The sequence below is a fragment of the Balaenoptera ricei genome, chromosome 1 (genome assembly GCF_028023285.1).
Source record: "Balaenoptera ricei isolate mBalRic1 chromosome 1, mBalRic1.hap2, whole genome shotgun sequence".
In the NCBI taxonomy this organism is placed as follows: Eukaryota; Metazoa; Chordata; class Mammalia; order Artiodactyla; family Balaenopteridae; genus Balaenoptera; species Balaenoptera ricei.
The window spans coordinates 133,276,081-133,299,706 of record NC_082639.1 but is presented as its reverse complement, the minus strand read 5'-3'; the positions used below and the strand labels follow the sequence as shown (position 1 = coordinate 133,299,706).

The following is a 23,626-nucleotide window of genomic DNA, read 5'->3' as shown; positions in this document are numbered from 1 at the left end:
TCTTGCTAACTTTCATTATAAATGGGGTCTCCATGCTATGTTTCTTGGCCAGGGGAGAGGAGGAATCGCCTGGAGGACAGAAATAGAATATAATAGCCAAATTCTCCCCTTGATCCTGCAAATAGTTTGTAGAAGTAGGCTGGGACTATCATATTGCAACTACTCTGCTTAATCTGCTCTTTGTTTAGATTTGAAATACATATTTCAAACATTGTTTAAGGAGAAAAGGAATCATGTCAAATGTTTCAGGAGATGATTTAGGTTAGAGATAAAGAGCATATATCTAATTATGAAATGTTATGGAAATGTTATGGAATTATGAAATGTTAGTGGAACCTGAAGAGAATTGATTAATGCTCTTCAGATCATGACATGATTCTTACAGGAGCTTATTTAAAAGCCTAGAAATAGTACTGTCTTACTGACTAATGCCTGCTAAATAGGAAAGTAGGAGGTGTGAAATTCCTAATTTTTAAATAGCAAAGTTTCTTCCCAGGTAGTGCTAGTTACTTTCAGAACCCTAGATGGAATGATGATTAGAACAACACAAGGAAAGCAGCAATTGACAGAACAGAAATAAGAACGGGCCTGAACCAACTGCAAAATAAGCAAGGCTTCAGAGGACTCCCAACAATTCTTGTCGTCGTGGGTTTCAATATCCGGTCCCACTGGGTCAGGATGGCATTTCTGGCTCCTGGCCACTTCCCCGGCCCCACCAGCCTAAACTGATATGAGCTGCAAGGGCCAAAGTAAACCTCCAAGGCCAACTTTGGATCTGTGAGAAACAGCCATGGGATGTTGGGCTTTGCCCCAATGAAGGAGGCAAGTTCATCCATATAAACGATATAATCCGTCTGTATGGTATCGCTTTTGCCAAACCTAGGGGCGGGAGAGGAAACAAGACTGTGGTCATCCACGCTTTGTGCAGGAAAAAGAACAGGGAAAATGCCTCACACCTTTTTATCCATGGGAATCAACATCTATCCTTTGTGTTGGTAAGGGGACTATTGCCCATTATCCTGTACTTTGTAGTTGTTACTAAAGGACTTTCATACTGATCTCATTTGGACATTCCACAACACTGCAAGGCAGCTGAGAAAGGCAATTTTATTCACATTTACAAGTAGGTAAATTGTCTCTTGCTCAAGTGAGGTTACTACTTCATGGCCACTGAGCTAATTAGTGACAGAGGTAGGGCTGGAACCCAGTTCTTCTGACAAGTTCTCATTTTATTAGAGCCATCTGTTGGAAAGCATCCTTTACATCTTAGAGGATTTATGGGCTAGAAAATTGAAGTCCACATCCACATGTTCCCAAACTCCTCTGACTTCTAATCTTTCTGGGTTTCCTTTCTATGACATATTGCAGGAGCTATGGAGGGTTAAAACAGGATTTAGTGAGGTATCAGGTGCAAAATAGATCCTGGATATAAATATTTGTTGAATGGCTGAATTTAGCTCATAGCTGTCACCGTAATGACCTCACTCAGGGCCATTTAAAACTAAAATAGTTCCAAGTATTCACAAATTCTGCTTTTTCTATGAAAATTATAGATCCCCTTTACAATAGCTGCTCTTACCATTTGAGCTTTTTCCCCATTTTTTCATCAATATCATTCATCATGTCCTTGACAGAAGGCAAAGTGCAAGTTCCTATAAAAAGGGAAAGACATGATAGTAGTTAAATAAGTCTGTCACAGGACCAGCCTGCAATGTTTCCTTTTTAATAGTTATGAATCACATTAGTATTTCCAAATTTTTGTCACTGTCTAGCAAAATAAAATTTTGAGACAAACATACAGGTCATTCCCAATCTTCTCAGTGATGATACTTGTCACAATAATTAAAAGCCATTACCCAAATAGTCTTTTATCTTTGTATCTTTGCACTTAAACCAGTTATCGGATTTAAAAAATCAGTTTCAAAATATTAGATTATATATTCTAATCTCTCAGCTTTATTTCTAAGTATGTTATCTAATAAATTATAGCCAAAGGTAAATAGGCATCTCTTTTTTAAGATTTAAGAAAAAAAATCTTCATAGGAAGTTATCTTGCTTTGCCAGGAAAGGGAATTTACAGCAGATAAGATAGAGAATTTAGTGAAGCCGCAAGGTTCTCTCTGAAAAGCCAATAGCTCCTGAATGAGACTGAGGATATGTACTGTCCACAAGTCACCAAGGATATAGGGAAGTCCCAGGAGACTAAATCTGAGTTGGGGCTGCCCCAAGATTTCAGGCTCTTTCTGGCACCAATTTACAGAATTCTCTGAAATCTAGACCCAAACTTTTGTACCCAGAGATGCTTCAAATTAGTGTGGTTTCTTTGGCAATTCTGGGATCACCTGGAGCAAGACTAGAACTCCCAGCCTAGCTCTGATTGCTCAAGACCTGCAATGACTTGCCTAACTCCCTATTCCTGAAATCCTTATAGGCAGGATCACATGAACAGTCTGTAGACATGGCCTTGTTTCAAACCTTGGAACTCATTCTGTTCTTGGGCAGGAGGAGAGATGGAGAAGAGGCTGTATTCTATAGCCCACCAGCTATTGCCATTGGGCTGCTTGTAGCTGACCCCTCTATCCTGGTACCCTGGTTCCCCCAAATTGGATTGTTTGCCTTATCTTCCATTTCCCCTAAGACTGAGTCTTTGCTTTGTGCATCAGTTCTCTGTTGATTGGGTATCTGCCTTGTCTCCTTTCTTCAGAGCCCAGGTTACAACTCTTGTCCACACAGAGAGTAAGTGTCCCACATTTTATTGCCAGTCTCTTTGAACCTGAACCCTGAGCTTAGCTCTTTCTAAGTAGAATTTCATGCCCTCACCTTCCTGGCTGCTGCCTTACTGTAGTAACATCATCCTGCAACACATCTCTGCTTGGGGACCGGAGAGTGAAGGAGATTCAGAGAGATCACTGATATGAAGGACTGTAATGGTGTGGATAGTAGCCTGGTGGTGGGCGATGATGCAGGCTATGTAGTTGTAGGTTCCAACCACCAGTATAAAAGAACATTTAAACCCCAGCAAGTCAGGTAGGACTGGAAGCCTTAGATGTGGCTTCAAAGGAAGCAGACCAGCTAAGATTCCTTATCCATAAGTTTCATACCTTTAAGACCAACTAAACTTTGTGCACTAAACTTTGACATCTCTATCTGTTCTTTAACCATGGCCCTGTTTGGTCTTATTATCTGAATTGGCCCACGACTGCATTTAAAGGTTAGTGTGAATCTGATCCCAGTGCCTAGGGCTGGATGATGCTGCCTGCCTTCTTTGCTTGGCCCCAATCAAGTTTGTTGTTTCCTTTTTCTTTTTAAAATACAGGGATTTAGTATTCCTTAAAGACTGACTGTCTACCACACCAAGTGCTTTCTGCTTCTAATGATCCATGGCAGGGAAGAAAATAGAGCAGGAAATCCACTTCCTCTCTAGCAATGATAATTTTTTTTCATGACTGTGGATGTTTAAAGTTGGCTGGATATTGGCTTTGAAACATCTGTTATTAACCTTTCAAGAAATGTCATTCTATTGAGTTTTGAAATCTTAATTTTATAAAGTTGTCATGCGTTTAAGATGAGAAGCTCTGGTGTTCTCAAGTTTAATGAAAGGTCTTGGGTAATTAACAGTTCTAAGGAGTTATAAATCGCAAACTACTCCTTGAATAATGTCTTGTACTATTGTTTATGACAACCCAATGTAATATATTTTTAATTGCTTATAAAATATAGTACCAAAAATGTAGAATTGTAGATCCTGGAAGGAAACTGGATGGGACCTAGGATTTGTCCCTTGTTATTAGGATTATTGTTTTCACAAAGACTCGAAGCCATTCTCATTGGCTTCCATCTTTCCCATCAATGAACTTCTTTGTCTACTTACCCTTTATTACTTGCACTGCCCAGCGAGACTGCAAGTCAGTTGTGGGGATGACAGCTCCAAGGGACTGGACAAGGCCGATCACTGCCATGGTTGGCTTCTCCAGTGGAGGCGGGAAGATGCCTTTAAATAAGGTGACCTCGTTGTCTCTGCTCTTAATGATGGAGTCATCAAGGAAGGGGTAGGCATAACTATAGCCTGTTGCAAAGATGACACAGTCAATGGCCTCAAACACTGTCCCATCCTCAAAAATGGCCGAAGTCTCTGTAAACTCCTTCACATTTGGCTTAACAGTCACAGTGCCACATAGAATGCGAGCCGGGAGCTCATCATTGAACACGGGCTCTTTCCTCAGGGTGCTGTATGGAAAACAGAGATGACCATTAGAACAGTAACATTTCCTGTTTCTTTTATTGGTCCATAATAATTAATTAGTGATTGTTAATAGTTAATTAGTAAGGAAGGAGAAAATGACTCAAGATTTTTTAATGTGCCATGGAGTGTCACCAATATGGTTGAAGAACAAAACTGATGTAAGGCAACATTGTGGAGTAAGAGAAGTTGTTTTTTGCTGATCCCTTCTCTATTTCCTGTGATCTTTCTCTTCTCTTCCACAGAGCTCTCTCTAAATCCCAGAATAAGCACCCAGGCCCTTTCCCCTGTTAAAACCTATATCAGGGAAAACTCTTAAAGTCAGAGTACCCGGGTCTTTAAATTTTTTTCTTTGCTACTTATCAACTGTGAACCTTGATCAAATTAAGTTTTCTTAATTTCTCTTGCCTCATCTTTCTCATCTGGAGTGGCAATAAAGTTATACCTACCGCAGGTCATTGGGAGACCTAAGTAATATAAAGAATTTGGTGTAGTTTGTAGCACATACATAGTGCTCGAAATGTTAGCCATTATTCTTAACATAGCATACTCCAAAGTGGTCATTGTGATGTAAAGAAGATCAAATAGGTGGAAGGAAGCCAAAGGTGGGAAGACTGCAGTCAGGTTCTATCATAAAATGTGAAGTGTGAGCCCCGTGCTGACAAAGGCACAAGTCAGGTGAGGGAGGGAGCATCTAGGAATTTAAATAAGGCCAGGAGAAGGAAGAGGCCACTGGAAATCTGGAAAGAGAGAGCTTCTGATTACTTTTTATTCAGTAATATCTCTAGTGAGTGCACATAAATCTGAACTTAGGGGTGAACTGAATAATGTTGAAGGAAAAGACTTTGTTCCTATAGGACGGTGAGAGCTGTGAGAGAGCCATAGGTAGACTCCACTGGGGAGGAAACTGAGCCAGACAATGAGATTGGTTGGAATGCTGATTGGAAAAAGGCTGGATTCAACTGCTCAAATTACCTGCCATTTATCTTAAACCCACTGCCATGTTGAAACTTCTTTTGTCAAGGCCACCAGGATCTTCAAGCTGCCAGATCCCATGGTCTACTCTTACTTCTCATTTTACTCAACTTATTAGCAGCATTTGACACACTTCATGGTGTCCTCCTCCATGAAACACTGTCTTCATTTTGCTTTCAGGTCATCACTCACTCTTGATTCCTTTCTATCTACCTCGCTATTCTTTCTCAGTGTCTCCTGCTGAATTCTTCTCCTCTTCCTGACCTCTAAACGATGATGTGCCCCAGGACTCAGCCCTCATACCTTTTGTTTTCTCCATCTCCATTCATTCTTCAAGAGACGTCATCTAGTTTTCATTTCTTTAAATACTATCTATATTCCGATCAGTCCACATTTTTGTTGTTGTTGTTGTTTCAGTTCACACTTTAAACTTATGGTTTGAATGTCTCTTCTGTCTTGTGTATCCCACTGCTTTTCCACATTCTTCTGTGTGAATGTCGAATAGACATTCCAACTTTGATACGTTTAAAACTAAATTTCCGCTCCTCCCATGGTTTTCCACATCTCTATAGATGTCACCTCCATCCTTGCCCTCTTGCTCAGATCAAAAGTCTGGAAGACATCCTTGACCCTTTTTTTGCTTTCACGTCTGTTATTCAATCTAACAGAAAATCCTGTTTGGGTTTACCTTCAAACTGTATCCAAAATCTGACCACTTCTGAGCACTGACGATCCTACTTCAAGCCACCTACCCCTCTCATATGGATTTTTGACAATAGCCTCTTTATTTATTTATTTTATACAGCAGGTTCTTATTAGTTATCTGTTTTATACCTATTAGTGTATACATGTCAATCCCAATCTCCCAATTCATCACACCACCACCACCACCACCCCTGCTTCCATACATTTGTTCTCTACATCTGTGTCTCTATTTCTGCCTTGCAAACTGGTTCATCTGTACCATTTTTCTAGATTCCACATATATGCGTTCATATACGATATTTGTTTTTCTCTTTTCTGACTTTCACTCTGTATGACAGTCTCTAGGTCCATCCACGTCTCTACAAATGACCCAGTTTCATTCCTTTTTATGGCTGAGTAATATTCCATTGTATATATGTACCACATCTTCTTTATCCATTCATCTGTCGATGGGCATTTAGGTTGCTTCCATGACCTGGCTATTGTAAACAGTGCTGCAATGAACATTGGGATGCATGTGTCTTCTTGAATTATGGTTTTCTCCGGGTATATGCCCAGGTAATGGGATTGCTGGGTCGTATGGTAATTCTATTTTTAGTTTTTTAAGGAACCTCCATACTGTTCTCCATAGTGGCTGTATCAATTTGCATTCCCACCAACAGAGCAAGAGGGTTCCCTTTTCTCCACACCCTCTCCAGCATTTGTTGTTTGTAGATTTTCTGATGATGCCCATTCTAACTGGTGTGAGGTGATACCTCATTGCAGTTTTGATTTGCATTTGTCTAATAATTAGTGATGTTGATCAACTTTTCATGTGTCTCTTGGCCATTTCTATATCTTCTTTGGAGAAACGTCTATTTAGGTCTTCTGCCTATTTTTTGATTGGGTTGTTTGTTTTTTTAATACTGAGCTGCATGAACTGTTTATATATTTTGGAGATTAATCCTTTGTCCATTGATTCATTTGCAAATATTTTCTCCCATTCTGAAGGTTGTCTTTTCATCTTGTTTATAGTTTCCTTTGCTGTGCAAAAGGTTTTAAGTTTCATTAGGTCCCATTTGTTTATTTTTGTTTTTATTTCCATTTCTCTAGGAGGTGGGTCAAAAAAGATCTTGCTGTGATTTATATCAGAGAATGTAAACTCTTAGAGGAAAACATAGGAATAATGCTCTTTGACGATAGCCTCTTACCTAGTGTTTCCACTTCCTTCCTTGACCTACCCACCTATAATGAGTGATGACCATAACAGCCAAAGTGATCTCTTCAAATTAACTTAGATCTTGTCTTCAATTTACTCAGATGCCTGCAATGTCTTCCCACTGCATTCAGAGTAAAGGCCAGACTCCTTACAGTGGCCTACAAGACCCAATGTAAACTGGCTATATTGATGTCTCTGGTTTCATTTCCTGCTACTCTCCCCAGCCATCTTCTCCAGGAAGAGAAGCTCATTGTAGTTTGTTGAACATACCAGTCATACCCCTGAAGAGGTGATGTCCTAGCTGTTCCCATTGTCCAGAATGCTCTTCTCCAGATATCCTCATGGCTCATTTTCTCATCTCCTTCAGGAATTTGCTTAAAAGTTTTCTCAGTGAGACCTCCCCTGCGGAGTGTTTAAAATTGTCCTGATGGCACTCCCTGTTACCCTTGCTTGCTTTGTTTTTTCTCCCTGATACATGTCACCATATGATTTTCTGCTATTTGTTTATTGTCTGTTTCCCACTACTAGAATGTGGGACAGCGATTTTATGTGTTTGTTCACTGCTATATCCACAGGATTTAACACAGGTCCTGGCACATAATAAATGCTTAATAAATATTTGTTGAATTAGTGAATTAACTTTGATGTAAACAGCTTATAACTTGGGTTTTTCACCCACGTCAAAGTAATTTCTTATCATGTGACTGGCTTGGGGGATGTTATAGGAGAGAGTGAGGAGACTGAAGTTGTAAACATTGTGGCCATAGTTCAGTGCGAGGGCTCCATTAAGGAGCAGGTGAGGAGAGTGAAGCACAGGGAAAGTTCTGCTTTGCTTAACTTAACTTTGTCATTAAGAAAGAGGCAGTAGAGCAAGGTGGCTAAGAGTGAGGGACTCTGGAGTCAGCAGATCTGGACAAGCCTTTAACTTCCTGGCTGTGTGGCTTTGGTAAAGTTAACTACATTGAACCACAGTTTTCTCATCTCTGAAATGAAGATTATAACAGAGCCATCCTCATAGTTGTTGTGAAAATAAAGGGAGATAATGAGTGTCAGAGACTCTGACATGTATTAAGGGCTTAAAACATGTTGACTATTATTATCATAACTCTAGGGACTAATTCCTGAGGTATTGATATTATATAACTTTCCAGCTGTGCAAATCTGGTAAGGAGGATTGTGAATAGGAAAATACCCCTAACTTTTGCAATTCTTTATCCTCTGAAATGTGAGAGGTGATTACTTCACTTTGATTTGTTTAGGGGTTACAACACACATAAGGGTTGTTGACACTGAAATAAAAATTAGCAGGCATAAAATGTTTAACTCTGCTTTACCCATTTAAAGGCATCAAGCCATAGTTCTCATGCTTGAATCTTGCGTTCATTTGCTTCACGTACCACCAGTCAGAGATGACTGTTGGTAAGTTGTTCTTGAGGAAGGTTTCAAATCGAGTGATAAACATCATGTCCCATGGATAGCCACCATGCCAGACCCGGCTCATCACCCAGGAGCCACTTCTGGAGCTGACGATGACCTTAAAGAACACCATTTCAACCATTAAAGTGGTGACCATTTGTACTGGATATTGTGATATATCCCCCAGATCTGCCTTTAGGAATGGAGTTATTAAAACAGCTTCTGGGAGTGTTGCCAGAAGGCAACCCTAAGCTGTCAGCCCTCTTTGGCAGTTACTTTGGTAACTTATACTCTTTTTGGATTCCCTGCATTCAGTGACTGGTTAATGGAAGGATATAAAGGCCCAGCCTCTCACTTCAACTAGAGACAATTCTAAAGGACTCTCCTAGCTTCAGAGTAAATAAAGGAAAACTTCTTTCCCTTCCCTCAGAGGTATTCATCCAGAGAGCTCTCCCAAATAAACTTCCTGCACTATAATCTACATCTTAGGATCAACACTCTGTCGTACTCCTCCAGGCAAATTTTCATATTTTAATCAAATCTTCTCTGGTGTTGATGACCAATAACTGAATTCTACTCATATTTCTTCTAGTGCTTGTGCTTATCTGATGATCCCAAAATGATCCCATTAGTTTCAGAGGAATTTACTGGACACATGTTAGACAATAAATGTCCCAAAGAAGAAGATTGTTGAATGACAACATCACTCCTTGCTGATGTTCTGCCTTTGCCATATCAAGCTATTTAAAATCTCACAAGTTACCAGGGAAGTTGAGCTATATGAAACACTACTTAGTCTTCCTATCAAGCACCTTGCTCTTCTCCCGTTTCATTATCACACCTTTCAAATGGTGTGTCTGTCCCTTTAAAGATAGTTCCCTTAGTATCTGGGAGGCGTACCTGTTCAGCTGTGTGGCTGAGTTCTGAGGCAATATCACAGCCCGAATTTCCCAGGCCAATCACCAGGACTCGCTTCCCCTTGAATATTCCTGGTTCTTTATAGTCCCAGCTGTGCAAGCATTTGCCTTTAAAAAGTTGTAGACCTGAGTGAAAAGTGGGAAACATATGAATCATTTGATTTTCATTTAAAAAACTGCTGTAACAGATCTTGTGGGTGAATATAGTTGCAGTAATCTGGAATTTTAGCACACCAGGTATGTTAGATACAATAGAAGCATATTTTAATTTAATGTGTGCTTTTATAAATTGTACTTTTATATATGTAAGAAAGACATTATCAAGGTTATTCATTCATATCAGATTTGTAGATGGCACCCTAAATTTTGGCCTTACCTGGAAAGGACTCTTTTGGTAGGTTGGGGTACACATGATGTCCAGAACAAATCATTACAGCATCAAAGACAGCTGATTCTTTTTTACCATCCTTTTCAGTGGTAACGTCCCATTGGCCAGTGACTGAGAAATCAGGACGTTTACTTACACTGGATACAAGTGTCTAAGAGAAACATAGAAAGATAGCCTTCTTTTTTTCTATGCTAACAGGTAGGTTTGGCACCAACTTGATCAAATAGGATGAAAAAAATCTTTAATAGGGGCTTAGGAAAAATACTTAATTCATTATGAAGGTACATATTACAAATTCAAAATTCCTTCAGAATAATTCAAAACATTAAATGGTCTATATGTTTTTTATCCCCACATGGTTCCTTGTGTATGACCAGTATTTTCTGCAGTAGAAGAGTGATTCCTTTTGGAGCTATGACAGTGAATTGAATCATAGTTTACAAGAGGCATGTAGCACATGTAGTAAATAATCTGGTGGCCAATAATTTTTGTAGTAACAACTATTTCCTAATGTATTTCATTAGTCATTTTATTTTTAACATTATTGTCTTAAAATGAAAGATGTTGTCTATATTCAGAGCATAAGTTCTTCTCAAATTTTAGTGTGCGTAAGGATTACCTGAAAAACCTTAGGAATCAGGATCGGGCCTGCAGCCCAGGGAGGGAGCTGTGAAGGAGGAAAGGTTCCTACACCTTGGGAAGGCTCCTCACCAGTGGAGAAATTAGAGTGGATGGAGGGGGAGTTTCAGAGCCTAAAAGGGGAAAGCAGCCCCAGCCCCAGCTTATTTTCTAATATAAGCATTTAAGCTTATAATTTTCATGAAAGTTTTGCTCTCTCTGCTTCCCACAAATACCAATATGTAGAATTTAAATTATCATTCAGCTCTAAATATTTTAAAATTTCCATTGCAATTTCTTTTTTGACCCATACATTGTTTAGGAAAAAAGAGCTCTTAAATTCATGGAATGTGGTCAAGTTTTGTAAATTTCCTACATATTCTTGAGAAGAATGTGTATTCTCTAAATCTAGGGTCAGAGAAGCCACATCATTAAAAACGTTGACAAGTAAGAAAGAGACACTGAAAGGAACGAATGGGAATCTACTAATAAAAAGAAAATTCCTCACAGTAATGCCCCGAATTAATTTCTTGATAATATCTTACCTTAAGTTGAATGTATCTCAGGAGGTTCTTTTCTTTGGCAAACGCAGTGATGTATTCCTGGAGCTTACTGTTATGCATAAAGTTGGGAAAGTCATCAGGAAAAGGGAAGTCTGGAAAACATGTCATCTCTTTGGAAGAGTTGGTAAAGACTGACCGATAAATGCTGGCCCTGCCTTCCTCGGCATGGTCCTGTGAAAGTATGGTTTTAAATGGAAGAGAGTTTGTAAATGAGTATACTTATCACGGTCAGGGCCAGTTCCAAATAATTACCACTCATTTTCAGTCGGCCTTTACCCACAAGTAAGTGAAATAAGATGAGGCATAAATTAACTTCACTTAAACAATTTGATGATAATCAAAGGAACTTAGAATGTGGAAAAATATATCTTTCTTAATATCTTTGCTTTTCTAAGGGAAACAAATTCTGAATTTCATCATGTCCTTTAAAGAACATGTAACTGGAATAATTTTATTCCTTTTAGCCATTAAATACAGTGGTAGATATTTTCCAAAATTCACCCATGCATGATTTCAATGTGTCAACACATAAGCATGGGCAAACAAAATGTGATATATACATACGATGGAGTATTATTCAGCCTTAAAAAGAAAGGAAATTCTGATATATGCTGTGATAGGCATTAACTTTGAGGACATATGCTAAATGAAATAAGCCAGTCACAAAAAGATAAATACTGTATAATTCCACTTAGCTGAGGTAACCTGAGTGATCACATTTTTAGAGACTGAAAGAGCGGTGGTTGCCTGGGACCAGGGAGAGGAAGGAATCGAGAGTTATTGTTTAATTTCTGTATTATTTTACTTTGGGAAGATTAAAAATGTTCTGGAGAGGGATGGTGGTATGATTGCACAGTAATGTGATTTAACTTAATGCCACAGAACTATGCACTTTAAAATGGTTAAACAGTAAATCTTTATTGTGGTTTATTTACCACAATGAAAAAAATTTCCTTTAGCATGTCATGAGGTAGTTCTGGTGGATTAGATCATGATATTTTCTTATGTACCTAGGGCAGAGAGAAGTTTGGTTATGTTTAGAACAGTGTTTTTCAAATGTTTTTGACCATACCCTATAGTTAGTAATACATTTTATATTGCAACCCAGTGCATGCACACACACAAACACACACACAGTGGGGACAAAAGTTTTATGAAATAAATCATTTTCAACAAGTTGAGTTGCACACATACTTTCTATACATTCCATTTAAACATGCAGATTGATTCATTAATTTATATCATAGCACACTAATGAGTCATAATCTCCAGTTTGAAAAACATTGGTTTAAGTGAACTGGGTAAGGAGAAAGGGGAATAGAGGCAGAAAAAGGGGTAATGGTGGATTACCTAAGTCCTAAGCTTTATTCTGGAATTCTGAAATTAACATAACCTTCTGTTAGATAGATTGAGGGGAACACTGAGGGAAGAGGGGCTTTTGTTTTCACATTTGAAATTCTGGTAAGATATCAGAATAGATATCAAAGGCTCCCCCTGAACCAACCTGGGTAGGGGGACGTTGACACAGGAAAGTCAAGTAGCAATGATCAGGAAGAGGTAGGACGTTAGTTTAGCTCTCTTGAACCCATTCAGTTTGAACAAAACATAGGAGTTCCTGCTTGCTCCCAACAGGGATGCAGAAATTATCTGAGAATCTTAGTAGGTAGTTTACCAGAGAGTTGCCATGGAAGAAGCTAAGCGACATTTTAGGAGAGATGCAGAGAGGACCACTTGGGTCAGGGACTCAGTGAGAAAACTGGACCTGACAAGTGAGGTCTATTCAGCAAGGAGATTCAGTGGCTCCTGATTAAGCTAAGAGAGGACAGTCTCCAGGTTCATCAACTGCTGTCTTACCCTCTTGAAGGATGAGTGTGAATGGTAACCAAATAGAATAGAAACATGAGGAGACCAGAGGGGCCAGAGGACAGTCCCAAGACCTGTGTTTGAATCTGGGAAACTTTGGCTTTCCTTTACCACAAGGTCATTTAAGTTCTCCTTCTCCATAAGCCCAGATACAATTTTGGAAACAGCTGAGGGGCAAGGAGGGGACCTGAAAGACTGAGTATTGATCCAAAAGAGACCTAGAGATTAAGCTGTGCCAACTGGGGGTACTCCTTGTGTCTTAGAATGCTTTTATGCTTCTCTCTATGTAATTCTGGATATTTGTCTGTTGTCCTATTTATGCTAGACATAAATGAGTGACCTGAACACTTAGTAGTCTAGTATTACTTACTGACAAAACATTGCAAAATATCAAGAACTCATAGGAGAAAATGGGAGAGGATCTCCCAGGACAGAGTGAGAGTTTTAGGGTTCGCTGACATGCTTCATGACTTTCCCTCAACTTATAACATGAGGCATTTGGTAGACAGAATTTTAAGAGTGACCCTTAGTGCTCTTCATCCTTGTACAGTCATTTGCCCTCTGAGTATGGGTGAAACCTGTAAATATCATATCACTCAAAGTATGAGGAGGATTCAGCTTGTTGTTCTTGGCGTTGAAGATGGAGGGTGCCATATGCCAAGGAATACTAGCAGCCTTTAGGAGCTGAGAGGAATCCCAACTTACAGCCAGCAAGGAAACAAAGACCTTAATCTTACCACAGCAAGGAACTGAATTCAGTCACCACCCTGTATGAACTTGGGTGCAGATTCTTCCCTTGTGCCTCCAGATAAGGGCCCTGCCCAGCTAGCAGCTTATTTTTGACCTCGTGAAACCCTAAGCAAAGAACCTAGCTGAACTATGCTGTACTTCTGATCTGTACACCTGAGAGTAATAAATAAGTGTTGTTCTGAGCTGCTAAAGTTTGTGGTAATTTGCTATGCAGAAATAGAAAACTAATACAAGGCCAAAGGTAAGGTTTTGGAGCAAGCCAAAGTCGGGGAAAATTATGTAATGTAACAACAAGGGAAGAGTTTCATATAATAAAAATGATGCAAACCTTTGAGACAGGTTTGAGGTACTTTTGCAACTTTGGTTGCTTCAGGGTAATATTCAGTAAATCCCCCTAGCAATGCTGAGCTGATTGGTCTTCAGTTTTTCTCGGGTTCCGAAAAGGCCAGGATTAATGAGAGAAGGGTTGCAGCATCAACTAACCGCATCATTTGTGACTTGCTTAAAAAAAAAAAAAAAAGCACAAAAATATGTCATGGACATCTTACTATTCCTATTTGGTATTATAGTGTATCTCAGAGCCCATGTTTATAGACTGATTCTTTTAAGTTGATCATATAAGAAGTTCATAAGAGAATGACTGTAGAGTCATAAATTGCATTTTCAAATATAAATTTTTTGTGGGGCAAGTGTTCAACAAAGAACCAAACCTTGGTTATTTATGGAAGTAGCTTTATTTATTTATTTTTGATTACTAAAGTAATCCAGACTTCTGATTAAACATGAAAGATTATATAGATGTATTAAACTCTTTTTCCACTAAAATTACTGTAAAGGTATCAGAGGTATGAACCCACAAGAAAAGAAAAAGAAAAAAAAATAAAAGCAAACAAGAAATAGCAACAATATTTTGAAAGTAGAACATAGATGCATGAGTGATAACTGACTTAACAGACCAAAGAAAGGTGAAAGCTAAGACTAGATCTAATCAACTGGGAATCTGGATCAAATAATGATACTCTAAGACATTCAAGGTCTACAATCTTCACATATATAATTTCTCAGAAAACTACTGAGGATGTACTCTCATATAGTCTACTAAAATGAGAGAATAAACAAAATAGTAGAAAGATAAGGTTTCCAGAAAATAGGGTTACCCAGGGTAAAGCAGTGTAGCTAGCCTAGGGAAAAGAAGGAAGACAATCTGAAAGTATCTTTAAGAGATAGTTGAGAGAAGAATTAAGCTGGTGAAACACCTTGTGTGTTTAAACATGTTGAGAGGAGAATCAGAATTCTGTGGGATGGCCTGGGGTTTGAATTAGAGATAGCATTTATAAAATTAAACCAGCAAAGGACACAAGGCAGTTATTAGCTCCAGTGAAAACAAAAAGTTATTTAAGAAAGAAAATATAGCAATGAACAGTATTTACATGGTTATAATAATATAAACATGAAGGTTTACTTAAACAAAAAGAATGGTATAACTATATGAACAAGAGAAGATGGAAAATCTTGTAAATGGGTGTGTCTTTTGTTTGAAATATTCTAAGGGATTGTTGTTTGTACATAGCACCAATCAAAAAAAATTCTATAAATACAGAGGAAGTTACAAGAAATGGGTCAAAAATGAATATGGTGAAACAGAGAATTCAAATTTAGCCTAAAAGAGGCCAGGTATTAGAGTAAGAGGAGATAACAGTGTTGCCTGACTTTCTAATTTTTCAAAAGAAGATATATCCCTAGATTTTTATGTGAAATATCATGATTTTAAAATAATGGATCAAAAAATTTTAAAAATGTATAGATCAAATAAAACAGAACAGCTTTAGTATAAAAAGAGCCAGTTTGCTAACTCTAAAACATGCATAAACTATTGATTTTTGTCTGGTAATTCCAACCTCATTGTATTATCTTATTTTTTGCAACCATTTTCCAATTGATGTCCTTCATGGTATAAAATCAGATAGACAGTAACTGATAATTTTTCCTCCTTTCCAGTTTCTCTTTTTTATTATCAATCGCTTGTCTTAGTGAATTGGCTCAAACTTCTAAAAGAACATTAATCAATAGATCTTTAAGAGAGAGCTTAAAAATTTCCTGGAGGCAGTATTTTCCATCATTTTGTTATAAATTTCTATTTTATTGTATTGGCAACAGAGAATTTCATTTTATTTATATATTTTTTCAAAAAATTTGAGGCTTTTTGGTTGAGTCAGTTTTAGAAATATTCCATGGGCACTTGAAAATAAGGCATATTTCATCTTTTTATAGTGTTTGTTGTATATCAACTAGTGACAGACCAAAGTGCAAGATGTAATAGTTGTTAAGCTACTATTTGACCAAAACTATGATCCTTAAAAAATAAAATAACAAACTAAACATTAGTCTAATTCCTAAGATTGCACTTTCAAATTTAAAGAGCCAATAAAACCCCAAAAGAGGGGCTTCCCTGGTGGCGCAGTGGTTAAGAATCTGCCTGCCAATGCAGGGGACACGGGTTCGAGCCCTGGTCTGGGAAGATCCCACGTGCCGTGGAGCAAATAAGCCAGTGTGCCACAACTACTGAGCCTGCGCTCTAGAGCCTGTGAGCCACAACTACTGAGCCCACGTGCCACAACTATTGAAACCCGTGCACCTAAAGTCCGTGCTCCACAACAAGAGAAGCCACGGCAATGAGAAGCCCGTGCACCGCGATGAAGAGTAGCCCCGCTCGCCACAACTAGAGAAAGCCCACGCACAGCAACGAAGACCCAACGCTGTCAAAAATAATAAATAAATAAAGTTAAAAATTTAAAAAAAATACCTAAAAGGGGCTCCAAAGAAAAACATTTCTTTCCTTAAAAAAATTAAAATTGTTTTCTATCTGAAATGATTTTCCCTCTGATGAAAGATCAAACTGTAGATCTCTATGTAGAGTTGCCAGTTCATAATGAAAAGCAATGAGCACTAGAAATTTAGAATTAGGGCTCATATAACTCAAAATTTCAGGCCCATAGAATATAAATTTTTAGTTTAATACTAGAATATTCCAATCACATCAAAAGCCAATGTGGCTGTGGCCTTGTTCTTTACAAGTAATTCAGTGGTAGATTAGTTGCCAAGTTTGCATCAGAAAGCAATGTGATCTTGAAATATGGCATGAGTTTTCTGCTGCTCCCTTGGGTTGTTGACTCTGCTAGTGTGCATTTGGGATGCAGAGGTGGAGGAATTCATAGCTTTGGGTGAGTTTAGGAAGCTTGATAGTGATTATAATTAACACAAGGAGAGACTGAATATTAAAGATCAAATAGATACATAGGCTAGAAAAAAATCAGGGGAAGTGAACAATGGGTTGTATGCCCAGAAAAAAAGAGACTTTATTCATGACACTTCAGGCCAAAATACAGTTTACTCACATATTGTTTGGGGGACTCCTGAGAAAGAAAGACCTTTCCCCTAGACCTGCATCCTAGTCACAATGTACTTTATTTTCTCAGCGATCAGAGCAGGTGAGGGAAATATATCATCTTGCCTTTAGATCAGGGTTAGAAGAAAGAACTAGAAGAGCTATAGGAAAGTGCTATAGGAAACAGCTACAAAAGTTTGGATTATCTGCACTTCACCCTTTTTGCACATAGCTAATATTTGGATCTCTCTGAAAGAAAAAAAAGTTGAGAGAATGTAAAGTGCTGTCTTTAGAAACTAAAGATAATGAAAATCCAAAACTTAACCTGATTTTATAATATAATCCCATGATGTGAATTCTAGGTATACTGCTACAGACTCCTAGAGGTATTGGAGAAACACTGCAAGTCACAACATCATTTGCAATCTTTAAGTCCTCTCACAGAGGTGAAATAGTTTGGAAACTCCGAATAACCAAGTATATTAGTTTCTATTAGCTTCGTGAGGCTATTATAATAAATTACCACAAATTTGACAGCTTGAAAAAACAGGAATTTATTCCCTCATGATTCCAGAGACCAGGAGTTGGAAACCAGTATCACTGGGCCTAAATCAAAGTGCTGGCAGAACCACGTTCATTCCAGAGGCTCTAGGGGAGAATCATTGTCTCTTCCAGCTTCTGGTGCATGCCAGCGTTCCTCGGCTCTTTTAGCATCTTGAGGCCACCTGTATTCCTTGGCTAATGTCCCCTTTCTCCATCTTCAAGGTCACAGCATAGCATCTTCAAATCTCTCTTTCTGATGAGGTTACATTTTCTTTTCTATCTTTGTGTGTCAAATCTCTCTCTGCCTCTCTATTTTAGGGGTTTATGTTATGGCATCTTGGGCCCACCCAGATGATCCAGGATAATCTCATCATCCCAAAATTCTTAATTTAGTCATGTCTGTAAATATCCTTTGTCTTTATTAGGAACATTTACAGGTGCTAGAATTAGGACCTGATATCTTTGAGGATGCCATTGTTTGAAAAGCCTACCCCAGTCCACTGTCAGGCCCCTAAGGATTCACATTTATCCCACATGCCAAATACATTCACTTCAGCCCAACATCCCCACAGTCTCAATCCCCTGCAGCATCAAATCAAGTCCCAAATCTCACTTATATATCATCAGCTTAAAAGTCCTAAATCTCATCATCTAAATCAGGTATGAATGAGACTGAGTATGATTCACCCTGGGATAAAATTCTCCATTTCTGGACCTGCCAAACAAGGAAACATGTTGTCTTCCTCTAAAATACAGTGATGGGACAGGCATAGGGTACCCGTTACAAATGTTCCCATTCCAAAAGGAAGAAAATGGAAGGAAAAAAGGAGTCACCAGTCCCAAGCAATTTTGGAATCCAGCAGGGCAAGTTTCATTAGGTTTCAAGACCTGGTAATAAGCCTTTGTGTCTCAAGGCTCCAGCCTCTGTGTTTGAGGTTCCAGCCTCTAGGGTAAATTTTCTTTTTCTTGAAGAGCAGCACATATTTGCAGCTGCATAGTTTATCACCCTATGATGCTAGGTTCAAATTTTTAAAGTCTTTCTTGAGCAACAAGAGAGGCAGCTGCTCTCAAAAGCTATATCAGCAGTCTTTCTTCAGCAATGCTTTGCAAAGTAAGTTTTTATTTATTTATTTATATTTATTTATTTTTGGCTGTGTTGGGTCTTCGTTGCTGTGCGCGGGCTTTCTCTAGTTGCAGCAAGCGTGGGCTACTCTTCGCTTCGGTGCGCGGGCTTCTCATTGCAGTGGCTTCTCGTTGCGGAGCATGGGCTCTAGACGCACGGACTTTAGTAGTTGTGGCACATGGGCTCAGTAGTTGTGGCTCACGGGCTCTAGAGTGCAGGCTCAGTAGTTGTGGCACATTGGCTTTGTTGCTCTGCGGCATGTGGGATCTTCCCGGACCAGGGCTGGAACCTGTGTCCCCTGCATTGGCAGGTAGATTCTTAACCACTGAGCCATCAGGGAAGCCCGCAAAGTAAGTTTGAATATGAGGATTTGGTTAAGATCACTGTGTAGAAGACTTGCCTGCTCAATAAGCCACTTGTTGAAATGTCACCCAGCAGTTTAAAAAGGGGTTAAGAATTCAGGCTGGAGAGACAAGTCAGATTGAATTGGGATCTTGTCTTTACCATTTACCAGCCATTTATCATTTTTTCTTTTCTTTTTAAGCTTCAGATTCATTTGTAAAAGGGACAAACTCATACCTAGCTTATAGGATTATTATAAAGACTGAATTAAATGGGAAAGGTGTTTGGCATATAGAAAGTGCTCAATAAAATAGCCCTAAGATTCATCAGTGTGCTAATCTGAAGATCTGTCAGCACATTCCAGTGACACGCTGGGCTCCACAATGTTATAAAAGATACTGCATGTTTTGAAGAGTTCTTTACAGCCTAGAAAATATCTACATTAATAAGAATAATTCTCATATCTTTATAATATTTAAAGAGCTGTCACAAACACTGTCTCCTTAAATACAACCTTTTATTAAGGTATGAAGTTTAATACTAATTTTGCATTTGAGAAGGAAATGGTGGCTTAAAAAGGGTTAATGATCTTCCTATGTTTCCATATGTGTTAATGGTTTATCAGAAGAAGAAGAAGAAAACAGGAGTAGGCTTAGCCAGACAGCGTTCCTAAGGTTGGAGGCACTGAGAGAGTTGGGGGCACAAGGCAGCCCACACACCCGATGATATGCTTGTCAGACAACACAGGAAGTGATTTAACGTCAGCTTACAAGCATGTCTGCTGATGGAGTCCTTAATATAAATGCATAGAAGTAAAAAGTCATTGAAGAACTTCAAATCAGTGTGTCCTATTCTTGGTCCCTCTCGTAGCTATCTCATGAATTATGCGTTTTGGGCAAGACCGAAGTCAGCACCTGAAATCTTAAAATCTGTGGTCTGAATCACTAAGAGGATGTTCCAGAACCTCAACAAAAGAATGGAAAGAGCCGTTGCTTTTTAAATGAATAACTCATGTAATTCCATTACATAAACCTAACCAATATTTGACCATGGATTTTATCCGCAAGTGGCTCACTTATTAATGATTTATTGGAGTTGAGCTCTGTACATAGAGACTAACCAGCCCACTATCTCATTTACTTTTGAAGTAAGTAAGGGACTTACTTTCCAACCTGCTTCTGATGTTGTGCTTCATAGAGTGAGTGTAACTGCCATGACAGCTTGTTTGGAAGGCTGTGTTCAAGCAATGTGCTCTCACACTTCCCATCTCACTCCCCAGTCTACTGCAGTGGCATCCCACTCACCGAGAATTTCCACAGGCCCCCGATGTCTTCGCCCTTCTCAAAGCAGGTGGGCTCCAGCCCCTCTTCCAGGCAGCTCCTGATGGATGCCAAGCCACTGATGCCAGCTCCAATGATGGCCACTTTCTTCACCATGGTTGCCTGTGCAAAGGCCCAGGGAACATTTCCAGCAACAGTATTGCTGAAGACTCATTTTTGGATTTTTTTTGGTATCACTTTTTGGCTTAATAAGAAACTTTGTTTTTGCACCAAGGAAAGCAATATTAAAAGAAAATAGATCAGAACTTTTTTTTAGTCATCTGACTACACTTTGCCTTTCTCTTTCATTTCTAAAGAGAATATTTTTTCCTCCCAAAAAAAACACTTTGTTTTCAGTCAACTCTCCAAAATTAAGAGGCTGATGATCTGGCAAAATATTTGTCTTCTTTGCCTTTGGCCCTTTGTCATGTACTCTGTACTAGAGACAGTAAATGGGAGAAAGAGGAGATTCACCGCTAAAACACATATACACACACTTATACCCACAAACATTTATGTATGTATGAATGAAGAAACAAATATATATGTGTATGTATATAAATGCATATACATACACACATATAAATACACACACATATTTATTTCTTCTTTCTACTTTAACATAAACCTTGAGGAATAAGATCTGGTTATATCTGTGTTTCGGTATGCCAGGAAGTCACCCTCTTTTCTCCCCTAATAATGTTCTTCACCTTCTCAATTAAAAAGAAAAGTCAAGTCTCTTTATCTAAAAACAACTTCTTCCCACTAGCTGCTACCCTCAACCTCCATTCTCTTCTAAAATAAATTATGTTTCCTAATCTATTCCTATTCCTGACAATATCTTTAGACCTGACTATTACTTTTCTCTGTTTTTGTCTTTTTAGACAAAATCACATAGATATGCAGAGAAGTAGATTTGGATGACAAAAATCATAATCCTTAATTCTCAGAAAATAAAAAAAGATCTACTTGAATTATATGTCATTCTCATTTTGGCCATATTTGGTACAAATATAGCATGCTCCTTCTCCATTTACCAATCCCACTCTCCTCCCTCTCAAATCATTACAGTATCACCCTTCTTTTTCTACCTTTTCTTTATCTTCTGTTCTTCTGAAGGTTTAAGTCTTGTCCAAGATATTTGGGCAGTTTGAAAGAAAAAATGCTTCCCTGAACCAACACTCTAGGGGGGATTATTGCAAAATGGGAGGAGTTGCTCTTAAAGAGGAACTCATTTCCCAGTCCTCCAGCAAGTGAGGACACCATCAACTCCCTGCCAAGGGTGGGGCTCTGCTCTAGTCTCTTGGCTGCCCAATCCCTGCTTTCCCTTTAGTCCTAGTAAACCCAATCTACTTACACTCCTGGACTCTTGGCCTGGGACTCAGGCATTTGTCCCAGATAGATGACTCTGCAGTTTTCTGCTCCATTTTATGATGTGTTATTCAAAATTTACCTTATTTTTCTCATTTCTAATTCTTCTCTGGGTATCTCATAGTAGCCCCCCAATACTGTTGAAAACTAGCTGTTTAATTGAGATATCCCAGCAGTGAAGATGGGTTTTCTCTCCTTCCTCTTATCCTCTCTTTGGACCTTTGTGGTCAAAGGCCTAGATTTCTCAAATTTGTATTTCTTTGATTCTGGTCAGTGTGTAGTCATGGAAAAGATCAAATTCCATAAATTGATCCATTAGCACCAGGTAAAATTATGTTGGTGATGGGACTAAATAAACTGCACTTAACTCCCGGTCATGAAGTATATTGAAGTTTCTAAAAATTGTTTCTCTACCAACCATATTCCTCTATCACTTAAAATGATGATACCTCAGTTATTTGACTCAGTGAGTCCCCTCATTAAGCAGGTAATACTTAGCATAAACTGGCATATATTTAATTCTGGAGGAATTGCCTTTTTATGTTTTTTGGAGGTGGTGATGCTCATCTATAAAGTAAATGTGGTGAAGTGGAGAGTCAGAGACACTTCAAATCTTAGTTCAGTCACTTAGAGCTGCGTGGCCTTGGGCAAGTCATTGAACCTCTCCAATTCTTGTTTTCTTCATTAATAAAATGAGGATACTATCTATCTTGCTCAACTGTTACAAGGCTTAGAGGAGATATATATATATATATATATATATATATATATATATATATATATATATATATATGTATATACACGTATTTTTATCTATACACTTATATATATGCATATGTAAACCTGGCATGTAGTTAGCAATTACCAAATGGTAAAGGTATGTTGTAGGTAAAAAAATTTCTTTTTTTTTTTTAATCACAGGCTCACTGAATTTTCTAAGCTGCAATTTGGATCACATGTTTTTATCTCCTCTCATTTTACATAGAGCTCTTTTTAGTTTTTAATGCTACTCAAACTATAGCGATTATGGATACCTTCCTTAGGAAGCAGTACCATTCCTATAGTTTTATTCATCTAAGGATGAGCAGGATACACCCAATTCTAGCTTGACCTCTAATGCTATTGTCTCTCTCCACAAGGTAAAAAAGTCTACTCTTCCCAGTTCTTCCCTTTGCAGGAGTATATTTCATCTGTAACAGACCCATTTATTAGCCCCAGTCTCTCTCCTAGACACCTCTGCCTAGTTTTTACTTGCTGCATCTTTCTGCAAAGCCCTCTTTCATCTTCAGAATCCCAAATGCCCAGGACCTGGTTGGGGGAGTGGCCACTACCTGTTTCATTGCCTCTCTTTTCCATACTCTTTTACATGGTTTCCTTCATGTTCTCTGGAGTAGGGCTGGGTGAGAGAGAACATTAGGAATAACGATTTAGCTTAGAGCGTGTGGCACCCCAAGGAGGCATCCCTCGTTGGTCATAAGATTACTCTTAATTCCTGGCCACATTCCCTACACACTGTATTCGACTATTCTTCTCCCAGATCCTGTAGTTTCAAGGTTCTAGGAGGTAGTTTAAAAGTGGGTGCATCAGTGAGAGGAATGACAACTGATTTCCTGAAGGAATGTTGGGACTAAGCACCTCGACCCTACTAGCTCACTCTCTTCTCTATTCCTTGTCTTGTACAATCCCCATAACTGCATACAAAGATGCCTATACAAACTTGTAAAGAGATACTCATTTTGTACATACCCAGGGGGATTCGGTGCCTCCTTTCCTCACATGAGCTCTAGAGCTGAGGTTGACAAACTTTTTCTGCAAAGGGCCAAATAGCAGATATTTTGCCTTTGTGGTCCATACAGTCTCTGTTGCAACTATTCCACACCATGCTGTAGTGTGAAAACAGCCATAGAAAA

General features: G+C 38.7%; 1 protein-coding gene across 1 annotated transcript; it reads right to left on the bottom strand.

The window, feature by feature from the left end:
• Positions 1–536: 536 nt before the first annotated feature.
• On the bottom strand, positions 537–21,478 carry LOC132352815 (flavin-containing monooxygenase 3). Its single transcript, XM_059903483.1, has 9 exons — positions 21,437–21,478; positions 20,331–20,468; positions 11,003–11,191; positions 9,828–9,990; positions 9,435–9,577; positions 8,453–8,652; positions 3,872–4,227; positions 1,580–1,652; positions 537–879 (listed from the first exon to the last, which is right to left on the bottom strand). The coding sequence occupies exons 2-9, from the start codon at positions 20,460–20,462 to the stop codon at positions 537–539; spliced, it is 1,599 nt and encodes a 532-aa protein (XP_059759466.1). The 5' UTR covers positions 20,463–20,468; positions 21,437–21,478.
• Between the last annotated feature and the right edge of the window lie 2,148 nt (positions 21,479–23,626).